The following is a 16,484-nucleotide window of genomic DNA, read 5'->3' as shown; positions in this document are numbered from 1 at the left end:
GAGTATGTTTATTATGCAGTGAATCTGACATTTACTGAAACATTCCCTGGTGGAGAATCTTCCATGTCTATGTCCTTCAATAGTAGTAATTGATTCAACACCAGGGAATGTTTCAATTTCATATTCTCTGCTTTATAAATAGACCATTAAGTATATAAAGCTGTTGAATGAACACTTACAATAAATTATTATGAGTGGTATACTGTATTTTGTCAATTTTGTGTTGATGCAGCAGAAATCAATGATAAACTAAACTGCTCTGCATTGCACGTCAGTCCTTATGTACAATATTGTAACTTGCTTACACAGTCAGTTGATGAAGAAAAATGTATTACAGTTTTAAGTGTAAAGTATGCCTTCAAGTATATGTATAGAAAACAGGTCACACCAGGTGTTCAAATAACAATTCAGCAAAGTTACTGGTATGTGACGGAATACACCTGCCAAGAATGTGTGTAACACATTTTTCATATGTGTGTGAAAACGTTTTTTTTGAAGAATAGCAAATCATGCATTATGTGCCATATGTCAGCCTTGTGCTAATACAGTGCGTGGGAATAATTCAGTGACCTGCATTTATCCTGTAATAATGTCAGTTTGGTTTCCTGCTATTTTATGTAACTGTGGACATTGTTAGATGCATAAAAGGAACTCCACAGGAAAATACAGCTTCCTCAAAGGCCTCAATATAAAGCTAAGAAATAAAACTTGGCACATGGTGTAGGATACTTTGACAAATAAATTATAATTGCCTTGCATAATTCAGAGCTTTGTATTGCTTTGCAGGTCAGCCATTAAAGATTATTGTTCTGGAAAATTGGACATTTTAGCTGTCTTTATCAAGAATTACCTTTGTGTAATGGGGAAACATCATCTGGAGCTCTGCTTAAAAATCTCATTAGTGATGTAGGAAAGGGAATTGAAGTGGAGTGGAACAGCACTCAGGTCATATTTTTGATGGACCTGCAAAACTGCATTTACTAAGAAAAATTGTATATTTGGTGAATAACCAGATGGAGGGACTCAGAACAAACATTCTGTGTCCATCAATAAATATACACATATTATAAAAAATACAATTAAAAAGAAAATGCTCAAAAACAAAAACATTTGTGTACACCATACATAGATAAGAATCTCCTTCCAATCTGGTTCTTAAGAAAAAAGGAGATTATATATATGTCCCAGATATAAGCAATGGCATTAAGCCCTCTCACACAGAGTGGAAAACAGGAAATGCACAGGACAGCAGTATGACCAAGTGGTTAACCCAAGAGAGACAGCTTCCAGTGGGTTCTGATTCCTCATAACTTATCAGTTGTATGAATACATTGCAGTGAACTCTAACTCACACATCTTGCATGGCAACACAAGGCGATAAAACATATTTTTACCAGCTTCCAATGCAATGCTGCATGTGTGAGACTAGCCTGTCTTCCCAGGGGGGAAACACTTCTGGGAAACACCATCTGGTTATTCATTAAATATGCAAATGTGTCTAATGTAGGGATGTAGCCACGTTAACCTAACCAATCAGGTGGGTAAAAGCCTCCTCGTGGTATATAGTTAAGTTAGCTAAAACAATTTTTAATAAAGTAGGGAGGGATCAAAACACAATGACAGGTATTACTATCATTGGAAGCTCATTTGGAGAGATTCCTTCACTTCCTCTATGACAAATAAAAATGTTCCCAGAACATGAAGTGAAAATATGTCATTCTAACAGAAACACAAACAAAAGTTAAAGTTTATGTCCAGACAAACATGTGTTTTTAGCTTTTATAGGGCATTTTTTGCTGCTATCACCCCAGGAAATTGTTCCCAGAACAGATGTCTCTATTAGAAGATTTTCTTCATCTAATGTTCTGAATGTTGGGAACCTCTGTCAACTTTTTTTGTTGCCTTTTACCCTTTTACAGACCCTTTCTTGCGTTTTGTCTGATAAAACATCTAGACAACAGAAAGTAAGGTTTAAGTGAGTAGGTAAACCCTGTCCCATCATCGGTGCCAGCATCTTCTTTCTTCTCCTCTTCCTAGTATTGACCTTCAGCCATCTTGATTGGTTTGGCGGAACAGGAGTTCATTCAGTCCTGGCTGCTCCGGGTATCCCAGCTGCTACACTGAGCTGTGCAGCTCAGCACTTGTTGACAGAAAAACGCAATGATCAAACAGGCAAATATGTTTTATTGCAGGAGGCACATCCCGTCTGTCTTTCTGAATTAAAGATTTTAGTTCCGCTTTAAGGGCTGTGGGAGATTAGCATCAAATGCACTCGCTGAAGAGAGGTATGTTAAGTTCAATTTCAGGGCGCTCTGCCCACATTCATGGCATGACATAAAAAACACCAAATTTACCTCCTGGCTCTCTATCAGTCACACAGACCTCTTGGGCTCTCCCAGCATGTAGGCTGCACACAGCTTGTCCATCTGGCCTCAGGCTCCAATCTCTCCCAGTGTTAAAGGCAGATGCTTTTTTATCAATGGCCAGGTTCTCCAGAGCCATCCCCAATTGCAGTCCTTCCAGGACACTCCGGGCCTGGATACCAAACAAAATGCTGCAAATCTGCAGTGATAAAATTAATAATAACCCTATGCAGGCTCTGCAATCCCTTTTCCAGGCCATGCACTCCACTTTCCAGGTAAGGGTGAAATAGATGATGTCTCTAAATTTGGAATCCCACTTTTCCTTGCTGTACAGGGCCCATTCTCACCTTTCTGTCCTGGTATGTTACAATAATGTATGCTTGTTGACGTGCATTATATAATGAGTTAACGTGCATTGTATTAGGACACATTTGCATTGGAGTGCCATTGACAAACACACACATTAATGCTTGTGGACCCTAAATAACATCTAATAATAACAGATAGAATATAATTTCATACCAGGCCCTGTAAACAAGGAACTTCTTAACATTACATGATAGGGCACAACCTTTACTCACTTTAGATGTTAGTTGCTATAATGTAAACTTCCTGCAGACACAAGGAGAAATTGCATCTCTGTTTACAAGCAATAAATTGATGCACATAAACAAGATATGCATTTCTTTGACATATTTTCCTCACACATTTGTTTCAGTTTATCTGTGACATATTTACACAAGCTATTTTGGAAATTTATTTTGTCTGTTTTTCCTTTTGTTAGTACTAAAAATAAACATTTTTGATATATATAGCAATTAACAGCGGAAATCTACTGTAAGTTAGTCAAATGTGTAAGCAGAGCTAACTATCAGCTAATGCTATTTACTTGGAAAAGCCTTGTTAAATAATAAACTAAATTTTCACTTCTCTGAATTTAGTCTCTTGTATTATGGCATCCCTGGCTGACACATGTATAGTTATTTTTTTAGCGCTGTTGTTTGCTCATTTGCAGTATCACTAACAGCTACTGCTGTTATTATGCTGGCCTACCTAAGGATGTTTAGCATTTCAGGAGGCCTGCAATAGTAAAACTTTTGGTACATTGACGATAACTTCCTAAAGAATATCTCAATGCTTTAGTGTGCCATGTTCTGGTTTCAGGTTCACTTTAACCTAACCAGGAACAGTACAGAACAACAAAATTACCATGGTGCATTTGGCAAAAGCTAGAGGAACTGCTATAGAGCAAATAATATGTATGTTACTATGAGTGACGTTCACCAACCAGCAGATACACACATTTATTTCCTGCAATTGTCCATATTCTTTTGTGTTGAAGACATCCATAACCTTGAAGACTAATTATACGGTTGGCCTAACATATTCTCATGTAGCTGAAATTTTTTACACAATAAATGTGTAAGGTTTTTCAATCTTTTATAACCCTAACAAATATGTGCCTAAGTACTATTCACTGTTGTCTGAAGAAGGTCTTTAATATCTTCTTCAAATATGAGATGTGCAGTGCCTAGTTGCCCTAGGGTGTTCTGTGTTCATTAAAGTAGAAAAATGATCTGTCACTAGAAAATCTAATACTCATTTATTAAGTGTGTGTAATCAAACACATCCCACATTTAAAGCTGTTCTTCTGCATTGTCTTCAGTAAGGCTTCTCTTCTGTATGTAAATAGCCTAATTACTTTGTTGAATTTCTCATAGTGTAGATTAGAAGGTGCAGTAAGTCAAAGTCTGCCTCATGTCTAGGCTGAAGGATGTCCAGTCCAAGTATTCCCAACCAGGGATCTTTGTATTGTGGCTAAACTACCTCCCGCCTGATGGTGCCTTCATAGTGCCAAGACCAACACTTTGCAGAGTCTGTGGCATGACATCAAAATTTTGTAAGCTGTCTGGGAAGGTGGTATTCTACTCACCACTGCAAAAGGAACATTCTTACTTAGTACAAATAGAAGGAGGATATTTCTCACCAATCTTTAATGAATTGGTTTTAGTAGGAAGCATTGTAAAGCACTCTGCCTCCACTTTCTACCAGCCATGAGCTGCCTGCATTGTACAGAAAAGCACAGAGACCCAATGATGGGTACGAAATAAAGGGGGCACAGGGGAAAAAAAAAATAAGGAAGATCAAACTTTTGAAAAAAAAATAGCTTTCAGCTACATCTGGTTCTGTAACATTACTTATCAACATGAGCAACAATTTTTCATGTTGTCAGTAACCCAATCCTAGTCAGCCAACATGTTCAAAAACAGGATGTGCGTGGTTTCTCATCTTAGAACTATAACTGGAATTTATAATCTAGTTAAGGCGTTATTGATAAAAATGTAGCTTTGGTTTCCATTTTTATTCAGATTTGTGTTATTTTGGTGGTAATTCATTTAAGAGCTACACAGTCTTTTTTTTGTAAGTGGTTGGTAAATAGGATATGTGTGGGTGTAACACTAAACAAAGAAGGAAGGCATGAGTAAGAGATTAAAATATCGTAGTGACATCATGACAGTAAAATGCTATAATTTATGCCACATGCAAAAACCATTCCACAGGTTGATACCTTAAATGTTTTAGTCACTAAGAGCAAACACTTAAGAGATACGTCAATATGACAATAGCAGTTCCTAGTCATTCAGTCATTTTGTGATGATTTAAACTGCTTGGGTTTGGTTTGAGTTTGGTTTGTTGAAATGGGCCAGATGTTTGATGAACTCAAACCATAGTGCTAAACCCTATGGAAACCTGTATGTAGAAAGGGTGGGGTGCATCTTGTAATAAATTCTGTCCACTTTAAAGCTAGTGTCAACAAAAGAGCAAAATGATGTGGGCATTTCCATGGGAGGCAACTTCCAATGCAAAACAAATAAATAACAAATAGTGTATTTTAATGCAGACTAAAGGGCATTGATTAAATCAGTGATAAAACTTGGTTGGTGATATCAACCAAGATAAGGGACCTGCCATTTTGCATCATTATTGTGATGTGCAAACAACAACGGGGTCATCAGGTCATCATGATCATGTCAATGTACATAAGTGGACATTGTGATTGATCTGTATTTACTTTCGGGTACAGTATTCACATTCATCTACTAAAAGCATAGACCTGTGGATTGTTACATTTCTAACTTTCACTTTTAATTTTTACTTGTAGGTGTAACAGTCTTATCACGCTTACTAGGGACTGGAATGCATTACAATATAATTAGGATCTTTTGAAAATGTATTATGCAATAAAATGCAAGGGAATCTTTTTTTTTTTTCTTTTTTATAGTTGTTGAAAAATATTGCATAGTTGTGACCTTTTCAGTACCCAGAGCGAAATGTGTTGGTGCTCAGATCTTGTTACCTTTCTCTCACTTACAAGATAGAAAAAAGCTAGGCTGGGGCTCAGCAACACCCTAATCAACACACAATACATCTATAGAATCATAAAAGGAAAAAACATAAATTACTTTTTCAGTCCTTTGCAATCTAATAGGTAACACCCAGTCTGATTTTAGCTTGCAATGTATGCATAGTAACAGCTAAATCATGTTTAAAGAGCAGTTTTGAAAAAAAAACTAATGAAATTTATATCTGTGATTTATTACATAATTACCAAAGACTGTATTTATTTGCTAGCATTATACTCTAATTCCCCAATTTATGTTCTAAAAACCAAGATAACATTTATCTCAGGTATTTATGTCTAATTCAGCCTCAGATGAATCTGTAATATATTTAACCCTTGGCAATGCCACTGATAGCACTTTTATTGCTCACTTGCAGTCACATGCAGAGCCCAATAGTAGTTGTGGAGGACATTTATGGCCTGCCGTTTTTAGATTCCTCCAGTATGGGCATTTTTCCTTGTTATCATTTATCACACTAGTTTTGTGAAATTGAATGAAGAACTATTTATGTTGTCTTTAGCAATGAATCTAATGCTTTAATTTTCATTTGTGTATACTAGTGTGACAGGATTAAAAGAAAATCCAAACTGGTTGCTTTGAGTACACATACAATATTTAAACTAAATCTAAAGCTCAATCAAGAAGGGTTCTTGTAGAAATATAAACATGATCAGTAAGGAGATATCTAGTAAAACATGTTTAAAAACAAACTAAAAAAGTATGACATGCTAAAAAACAGTCCAATGATTTACAACATTTTTAGAGAACTCTCCCACTTTATCCAGCCTTGTCATTTGTTTAAGGGTCAGTAACCCATCAATGGCACAATTGATTGGAGGGTCATTGTTTGTAGGTCAGTCATCAGCGTGCAGTCCTGGTGGTGACCTCACCGCACCCTGTGGCTTCCTCTTCCCTGCCTTTCTTCTGTGGTTTCCCTTCAGATTCCCTTTCAGCACTCTTCCTTCCTCAGGATTCCCACATCCACCTGCTGCATCAGAGTCTTAATGTATTCACTTTTAGTGTTGACATGAATACAGTGCTTACACATGCACATGTGGGGTATATTGCTTCTTGCCCTGATAAAAAAGCTCCACGCCTCAGAAGTTTTTTTGCTAGTTGCAGCATTTTTGTCAGATATTACAATCTGAGTTCAAATTACCTTTCTCTGCCCGACCTTTTTGCTGAATCCCAACTCTGTATGCTTTACTTTTGATGGATTGTTTGTGAACCAAATGGTAATTGCCCCAAGGTAAATCCCCAAGTACGCCTTTGTCCTATGCCCAGCTGCTTTGAATCCTCACTCAACCTCCAGTTATCATTTACAATACCTGATAATCTTCTTATCACTCAGTATTGATCTTGATTAAAGCTCTACACGTATTTCTGGGCAGCTTTTGAACAGTCTGCTCTATAGGTCCCTGGGATATCTGAGTACCTGACCATACGCATGAAGTATACCAGAGTGGTGACAAAAACACAGTTCTATTGATTAAGTATGCTTAGAACAGTGTTCAAGCTTTTTAACATGAAATAACTTTCATGTCTGTAGCCAATAATTACTATATTCATAGCTCAAAGTACATTATTGTGGTGGTCGGTAGGAAGAACCCTACCTTACTTGCCAGTGGGAAGAATGTCACTGGAGTTTACTTTCTGTGTTTATAAAGGTTAATATAGATGGACTGAAAGAGTAGATTTACAGACCCTGGAGTTACCATCATTAAATGATAGGAATCTAATATGTTCTGATTAGCTCAGCTACTCTTGTAACAACAAGTCACTAACAAGTACAGTATGCAAATACAAGTATGCGCACAGTTGTGTGCATACTGGCAGCAAAAGATGATATGTTCTTGATATCAACTCAAATATTATTACACATTATTACCAGATAGAACCACAAAGGTTGTGGTAATGATGTTACTCAAATGGTTTGAATATTTCCCTAAGGCAAGTGCTTCTATGAGCTACAGGTTCACTGACTAGCATGATGCTTATTAGCCAGGTGTGGCCTGACTCTATAACATTTAACTATCCTCTTTATTTTCAGATGTGCCTCTAAATCAAAAATAGCTATGTTGTCAGGGGACACAGTATCCAAAACATGGTTCAGAGTTAGTGAACAGAGTCAGATATAATATCTTGTAACAGTACATTTTTTGTAATATCTAACGAACAACCTGTTTCTCCTTTATGTTTATATTTTTCTGCAGGTTATTTTCCGAGCTATGCCACCTTACTTTTCATCTGTGGATCCTTACAGTGAAGAAGCACAAGACAAACTGAAGATCACTAATCTCCGTGTTCAGCTGCTCAAGCAACAGCTGTGTCCCTGCCACAACAAGGACTCAGACATCAAACCGCAGTCTTTAGCCCACTATTCTGTTTATGACTTTATAGTTAAGGGAAGCTGCTTTTGCAATGGACATGCAGATCAGTGCGTTCCAACTGATGGATTTCGACAAGTCCGGACAACCAGCAAACTCCAGGTGGTAAGTATAAAATTATTGTGCAATACTAGTCAATGCAGGATATAAATGTTGATGTTAAACTTTTGTATACAGGAGGCTGATTTATGAAATTACTCATGTCTGCATGCTTAAAACATATGTGCAGGGCAAACCATCTTTGCATATTTTACTTTTGTATGTCTTTATTCAAATAGAGAAAAGGAGAGATCCCATCTCTCTCCTTTTTACTCTCTGTACATCATTTATTCTGTGCTGTAAAATTAGTAATGGTGATGATTCATTTAGGAAATAGCCTGCACAATACAGCTAGTCAGCTGTCTGATTATCGAATATTTCAGCAATGGCTTGTTTAAGTTTTAAACCTGACAGATTTTAGAGGCCTAGTTCTTGATATTTCAAGCACATTAAAATTTGTACAGATCAGCCAAAACATTTACCCTGCCTTTTATTGTGAAAGTCCCAATTACAAAAACAGCTCAGACACATTGAAGCATGAACGCCACAGAATGTTTTATGGTGTCCTGTGGTATCTGGCACCAAGATGTTAGCAGCAGATCCTTTACGTCACACTGCACCGTTCAAATAGCCATATTTCCATAGTGCATTCCGTTGCCATCACTTTCTCAGGAAAATTACACACATGTACTTGCCCATCTACATGACTCCTATTAACAATGGACAGGGATCAGCAGCAAGCTGCAATGCTGTGTGTATCCTGATACCTTTCGTTACCTTTTCCATTATTTTGTGCTACAGTAGCTTCTCTGTGGAATTAGGCCAGACATGCTAGAACCCCCACATACATATCAGTGAGCCATGTGCTCCAACAACCCTATTGCCAGTTCAGTTGTCCTTTCTCTGGCCAGTTTTGGTAGGTACTGACTACTTAGTAGTGATGATCAGCATATCCCATAACAACACATTATTTCATAAAGTAAAAGCACATCACAGCCACTGCATAATGGCCAACTACCAAATGCACAAAAGAATACGTGTACTGACTGCAAGAGTTTTTGTCCATTTGGATTGTTTACTGGCTGAGCTGTGTTTTTACTGAAAGAAAAAGGAAGCAAGAACTGACTGTTCACTTGCTGCCTAATATATCTCATCTCTAATAGGTGCCATTGTAACAAAATAATGTTTTCCACTTTACATGTCAGTGATTTTATTGTTTTGGCTGATAAGAGTAGGAGTTGACTCTATGCAAGACTGCCCTGTAGTTTGGCTTTAAAGAGGAACTTGCTATACCGACCTGTCCCTCTTTCATCGCGCCGCAATTTCATTCCTTCTTCTCTTCCTGCTTGCAATCTTCGGCCATGTTGATTGGCTTGGCTGGGATGGTGTATCTTGTGAGAGTTCATTCAGTCCTGGCATTCACAAGTGAAGCTGGGATTTTGGGGTATTTTGTGAACCAAAGACAGAATACTTTTTGATAAATACTCAGAGTGATTAGGCGTAAGAGCAATTATTGCGGGAAGGAAATCCTCTGTCCCTGTCTGTAATAATTACCTGCCTATTCCAACATATTTAAAAAGTGGAACTTTAGTTCCGCTTTAAGCTATGGATATAACAATATATAAACAACATTCTTTGACAGGTTACTATGGAAAGCACAGTCTTTACTTTTAAATAAACAATATCTTAATGAAATGATGCTCCATGTGTTTAGAGTCATAGGACTGTAAACATTACACATCATTTTATTTTTAGAACACACTCATCTGTTCTTAGTTGTGTAACAAATTACACAGTAAATTAAACTGTGCAGTAGGTTGCATGCAAAAATGTGTTCAGATTACTTTAGGTGTTTTCGTTCCTTGTGTATCATCATTTAGAAGGTACCGATATAGCTCTACTTTTCTGAAGGGTTCCTGAAAACCCGCAATATTTTACAATTGCATATTATAGTCATTGTAAATGTTCGTTCGATAGTAGAATTACATAAATGCTTTTCTCACTCTTATCAAATAATAAACCTATTTAGGGTCTTTTTATCACCACTGAATTCATACGGAGTCTATGTGATCACAAGTAGAAACAAACCATGTGCTAGACTGCTAGACTAGTCTGATTGCTGGGTTTTTGGCACCATCATTTTACTTGTACACTGTGATTGTACCAATGTGAGGGTCAAACATTTGTTATATAGGGCTGTGTTTAAAGTGGACAAATGTGCAGTGTAAAAAAGGTTGCTATCCAGCCATTTACCGTATCAAAGATGTTTCAATGCGCTGAACTGTTTTATTTCAGGCTACAAGTAACTGCCTAAAATGAAGCCTGCGTTGTGTGCTTGTCATTTGTGATGATTTTGTTTTTCATTTCTTTTGCTCTGACATGTGTGCTTGGTAAATTTATATCAAATAAAGGTGTAATGTGGTTTTTTCCAAACAGTCAGTGGCACTTTGATCCTGAATAATCTGATGTTAATGGTTGTATCATATTTTCAAACCATGTGTGTTCTAAAATAAAAACCATTCTCTGGCACATTTACAACTTTTACTGATTACATGTGAAATCGTAAACCACTTGAAATATATTAGATCAGCCATTGTGGCTCCACAGAGCAGTCCCGTGTGTAACCAACCCTTTAAGAATCTAACAGGATCAGATTTGATTTCCTCATAGAATGCAAGTGTGTATACAGCTTTGGGAGTTCTTTTAATCACTCTGATTCTTCAGATAGGTAGATTGGCTGGTTCTTATTACCTTTTATTTATAATGCACCATTATTGTACAATGCATAGAGGCTGTAGATTATAACCTGTATACAATCATAACAAATACAAACTCTGACACAGGGGAAAAAGATGACCCCATCCAATCAAGCTTGCCATCTGGTTTCTAAAAGTTAGTGATTAAAATGATCACTAAAAATGGTGACATATCTAAAAACTGCCCAAAAAAAAACATTTTTTTTTATCAGTCCCACTACATCTTACCAGTTTGGTGAATCTAATGTTTATGCTTGTATTCTTTGGTGATTGCATCCAAAGTTTATTAAAGCTAAACTCCTTACAGATAAAAAAAGATACAAATGAATGGAGCCAGCCAGTTATAGTGTAGTTCTCATGTACTAATAGTGAGCGTTCTGATAAGAGGAGAAAAATAGTGACAGATCTAAGCCTATTAGTCTGCTGCTTCTCATTTCACTTTACAGTCACAGTATGGGGAAGGGAGGAGACCTGTAAGTGTTACCTAACTGTATACAGTTCTGTTATATTTAGCATAGCTGTGTAAATAGTAGAATGGCTAGACAGAAACACAATATAGATTTTTCATTTGTGTATTTAGTTGGGCACGGTGGCTTAAAGGTTAGCACTCTGGCCTTTGCAGTGCTAGGTCCCAGTTTTAAATCTCAGCCAGGGTGCTATCTGCATGTTGTTTGCAGGTTCTCTGTGTTTGCGTGGGTTTCCTCTGGGTTCTCCGGTTTCCTCTCACATTTCAAAAACATGCAGTTTGTTTTTTTGGCTTCCACCAAAATTGACCTTAGAGTGTATTAAAGACATATGCCTATGGTAGGGACATTAGATTGTGAGCTCCTTTGAGGGACAGCTGGTGACATGACTATGGACTTTGTACAGCGCTTCGTAATATGTTGGGGCTAAATAAATACTGTTAGTTTACTTTAATGGCCCCAAGAAAACAGAAATGTTTCTAGGTTCCTAGCATCACCCCTTAAATGTTTTAGAGAAGGAGGCGGTGGAGTATGGAATGCGTGCCATCAAGCTGCAGTCCATAAAAACTTTCATTTGCATTTCACAGTACAAATCATGTCAATTGTAACAAATCCACAGTCACAGACTCTGTAAAAGATCCACTATGACAGCTATGACTTTGCTGCCTTGCTGGAACTAGCGAAACTTTACTCAGTTGCTGCTCCCTTACTAATGATGAAGATTCTGCAGCATTTCAGCCAGCAGGCAACATCCATCAGGTAAAGTGACAGTGGCAACATGATTTTGCCACTGGCGACACATGAGACAGAAAGTTTCAGTAAGAGATGGTTCTTTGACTGCAATAGACCATACAAAATCAGATTAAAGGTCATTTGAGCTGATAATTATGTTTCACTGATCAGTTCTACTTGTTGCCTAAATTTATTCTAAAATCATGTTAGAGTTTTCTTGTGTTTGTGAGCCAGCTATGAGGAATGCATGTGAGCTACTGACTACTAAGTTCTAAGAAGAAAAAAAGTTGCGGTCAAGGAATCGAGAGGTTTATCTAGTGGAATGAGAAGCACGGCATTTCCCCTTAAACTCAAAGGAATGTCATGTGAACTGGAGAATTATTTGGTACCATGCTCTAAAGGAACTTCCACTCTTAAATGTTCATTGAAAGAGTGAGTTCATGTAGGGTTCAGCAAATATGAAATCTCTCCGAGGAGCTTGTAAATAAGGCCTATGTATGTGGATACTTGGGCATTTGTAGGTATCTGGGAAACTGAATGACAAGTACGGTTCTAGGGAGAGGCCAATGAATGGTAACATGTAACTGTGGTTAAAAGTATAATTTTATGGTTCAAAATATAACAAGGTGGAGTAATGAGCTAAACATACACAGAAACCAGTTCTGCCAATGCCAGGAGTCAACCTGTACTTACCTACTTACATTGCAATGTCCCTGTACAGAAACAGGGATACCAGATACAGAGCATAGACTTACAAATACATTGGTGATTAGTCTAGCGAAGATAGAATGGAATGGAATGCCTCTGGAATGTAATTTTTCTTAAACTGGAAATGAAAGTAGTAGTGCCGGAAAAGATATTCAATGATATAATTCATATCAAACACTTTTGTGACAGTTAAGTTAACTTACACCCTTTACAAGTAATACAGCTGAAAAGGATGTCACCAAAGCAGACACTAATAACTATGTAACAAAATACAAGCACACATTCTTGATGAAGTAGTTTGAGTAATTTTAAGTAATTGTAGCTTTATAGGAGAGCCAGGCCTGCACTTAGGAGGACACATTTTAGGAAAGTTAAAGCTGATCGCCAGGCTTTCCCTCAATAAAGCTGCCCTCCCCCCAAACCCCAAGTAAATTTTGCTCAAAGATGGGCTTTAAGCTACTGAACTGATACACCTTTCTTGCTCTTCATTTTCACATGTTGAAACTGTACATTGTAACAATTGACACTGGCTACTGACCCTGCATTGGAGAATTAACTCTAAAATAATCACAAACCTGCTAATGTACTGAAACTTTAACTTTTGAGCTATGGGTACTAGTGGACCCTGAACATTATTTTTATATGTATAATGTCCCTTGGTGTTGGAATTTGCAGCCAATTCAGCAAAGTCTCACAAATATGCTCTAACATAAAGGTTGTCCTACCTTCTTGTATGAAGTCTCTAATACAACAACTATTTATTAATTTAGTATGTAGTTTAATAGATTGTGTTAGGATCAGAAATCAATGGTAACACAGTAATAAGCAAACATTTGAGGTTTAACTTATCAAATTGACTCACTTGTATTCTGGAGGATTTGCTCCCTCTTTCATGTGATCTTCAAAGAACTGAAATGCATTAATTTAAAATATTTGGATGTATCCTTTTCAAGGTTCCATTTGGTTTGTTTTATATTAAGCATAACAGTAACACTTTTCAGCAGATACTGTATCAAACATACTGAATGTCTGGAGAAGCTTCTAAGGCTTCTTATGATAAACAGAGATACAGACTATGGCGAGAACCCCGCTGAAGCATATTGAATGACAGTCATATTAGTGTAAACTGAGAGCTCTGTGCAGAGACATGCTGTTTGCTGAGTGATGGGCCTCCAAACTAGTTAGTCTCATGTGAGCAAACATTTCATGTTTTTAAAAGAAAGTCAGGCAACATTAAAATGCTTAACATCTTCAAAAGATAAAAATACCTACTTTACATTATTGAAAAGGCAGATACTATATCAATAGATATATATCAATATATACTATATCAATAGATAACAATGACATATACTGTAATAATTCTGGTATTCCAACTGTCAGTCAAATGGTAACCAATATGCTGATTATAAATACACATCATAGTACACAGAAATGAAAAATCTTATAAATGTACCTACACTACACATTTTCAAAAAGAAACTCTTGAAGCTGAAACTGTGCATAAGAAAGTTAGAGGGAAAAGGACAAGCCTGTCTCCCTGCATCTAAAGTTTTCCTGTTACTAACTTAACATGACTTATTCCAGGGCCAGTTTTAGGGTAGGGAAACTGGGTAATTGTCCAGGAACACCACCTTCTCCAGGGCCCCAACTGACAGAATGGTAGGGGTGCTGTGCATTTTAGGCCCCCACTTCATATTTGCTCAGGGGCCTAATTGGGCCTGATTTAATAAAGCTCTCCAAGGCTGAAGAGGATACACTTTCATCAGTGAAACTGGGTGATCCAGAAAACCTGAAATTCGTTTCTTCAAAGTTATTAGCTATTTGCTAGCAAATGTTTTGAATCCAGGACCAGAACCATTCCAAGTTTGCTGGATCACCCAGATTCACTGATGAAAGAGTATCCTGTCCAACCTTGGGGACCCCTCTTCACCATTTTAGCCGGCACCATGAAGGTCGAAGTGTGCAGCTTCAGTGGTTACAAGATCTACGGTGGGACTGACGGCAAGGTGTTCCATTTCCTGAATGTTCCAAAGAGGAACTCCAGGCAAATCAACTGGACTGTCCTGTACAGACTAAAACACAAAAAAGGCCAGTTGGAAAAAGTCCAGAAAAAGCGTACTCGTCGTGCAGTGTAGTTCCAGAGGGCTATTACTGGTGCCTCTCTGGCTGAAATTATGGCCAATAGAAACCAGAAGCCTGAAATCCAAAAAGCTCAGAGGGAACAAGCAATCAGGGCTGCCAAAGAAGCATAAAAGTCTAAACAAGTATCAAATAGGCAGTTCCTGCTAAGACTCCAACAAAGGCTGCATCCAAGCAGAAGATTGCCAAGCCAGTGAAAACGCCAGATCCCTCTGTTGGAGGAAAACGCTAAACATGTTCCTATTGGATGTGCTAATAAAGTACTATTTTGAAAATAAATAAATCAGCCCCATTGTGTCCCAAACAACCCTGCCTTTTAGTACTGTCTGTGTGTGGAGGCATCATATTAAAAACACAGGATTCCGCTTCCTCATGACAGAGCCTCCAGCAAGTACAACAGTGGACAGCACAGAAAGGCCATCACCAAGTCTCAGTCCAAATCTTCAGAACCTAGCAGAAAGAGGCAGCAGTATCTGAAATGTAATGGTTTAAGAATACAGCTAGGCATGCCTAGGTACACTCACATTTCACATTTTCACAAGAAATGCATTGCTTTTTTTTATCACAAACAATTTAAGACTAAACTAAGCTAATTTGTTTTAAATCATGTGCACTTTAAGCTGATGCTGCTATTCAAAATGTATTTACCAATGGAAAATTAACAGTTTTATGTACATGGAAACTGCAAATAATTAGTTAGCTGGTACTATGTATAGTGCCAGTTTCTATGCAGCAGGTTTAATGTATAGGTTTGATATTCTATATATCTTTATTATGAAACCATATTAATATTTAGATTTTTGTTTTTTTTCTTTTTGCTCTAGACCCCTGAAAGGTATGATATATCTGTAATACATTTTGTGTGTTATAGTGTGATAAAAAATATTACTATTTTTATGTATCTTATCAATAATCTAGTGTAGGCTGCCTGTACTAATTTTTATTGGATGTTCTGATGTTATGTTTGTGTTATATATAGGTCCATGGGCGATGTATCTGCAAGCATCACACAACAGGTCCTCACTGTGAGCAATGCGCCCCCCTTTATAATGATCAACCTTGGAAAGCAGCAAATGGAAAAACAGGAGAGCCTAATATGTGCAGAAGTAAGTGAAAAATGGGAACCCCAAGGTTAACCCAAAGAAGATGGTTAAATTGCTTTTGTGTATGAATTACAAAGCAAAATATGATAACCTGTAAATTTCACATATATTCAGATAACTCTTAATGAAGTTTCACCAGTAAAACTTCCCTTCTTCCTGTTTTTAATCTATTTCCTCCTTTGATCCCTTTCTGTCATTTTTGTCTTTGCCAAGCTGACTTATTTTTTAAAATTTTCTTTCTTTATCTTGGTAAATGATACCATGTGTCATTAAAAAGGTGAAAAATATACCAGATAAATCAATGGGCGAAATAATGTCCCAGTTCGATTTTTGAAATTTGACTATCTTCAGTAGTTGAACTTAAGTTCAGTGACATTTTTGTTACC

At 37.2% G+C, this 16,484-nt stretch overlaps 1 protein-coding gene and 1 pseudogene across 1 annotated transcript in view; both read left to right on the top strand.

The window, feature by feature from the left end:
- The window catches only part of NTN4 (netrin 4), a 73,378-nt gene that overhangs the window by 30,243 nt on the left and 26,651 nt on the right, over positions 1-16,484 (top strand). Inside the window, exons 3-4 of the mRNA XM_072401279.1 lie at positions 7,981-8,259; positions 15,975-16,101. Coding sequence (XP_072257380.1) covers positions 7,981-8,259; positions 15,975-16,101 — 406 coding nt within the window. The remainder of the gene's footprint in view (positions 1-7,980; positions 8,260-15,974; positions 16,102-16,484) is intronic.
- On the top strand, positions 14,803-15,278 carry LOC140322090 (large ribosomal subunit protein eL24-like; annotated as a pseudogene).

This window comes from Pyxicephalus adspersus, chromosome 2 (genome assembly GCF_032062135.1).
Source record: "Pyxicephalus adspersus chromosome 2, UCB_Pads_2.0, whole genome shotgun sequence".
Classification (NCBI taxonomy): Eukaryota; Metazoa; Chordata; class Amphibia; order Anura; family Pyxicephalidae; genus Pyxicephalus; species Pyxicephalus adspersus.
This window is presented reverse-complemented; position numbering and strand designations above follow the sequence as displayed.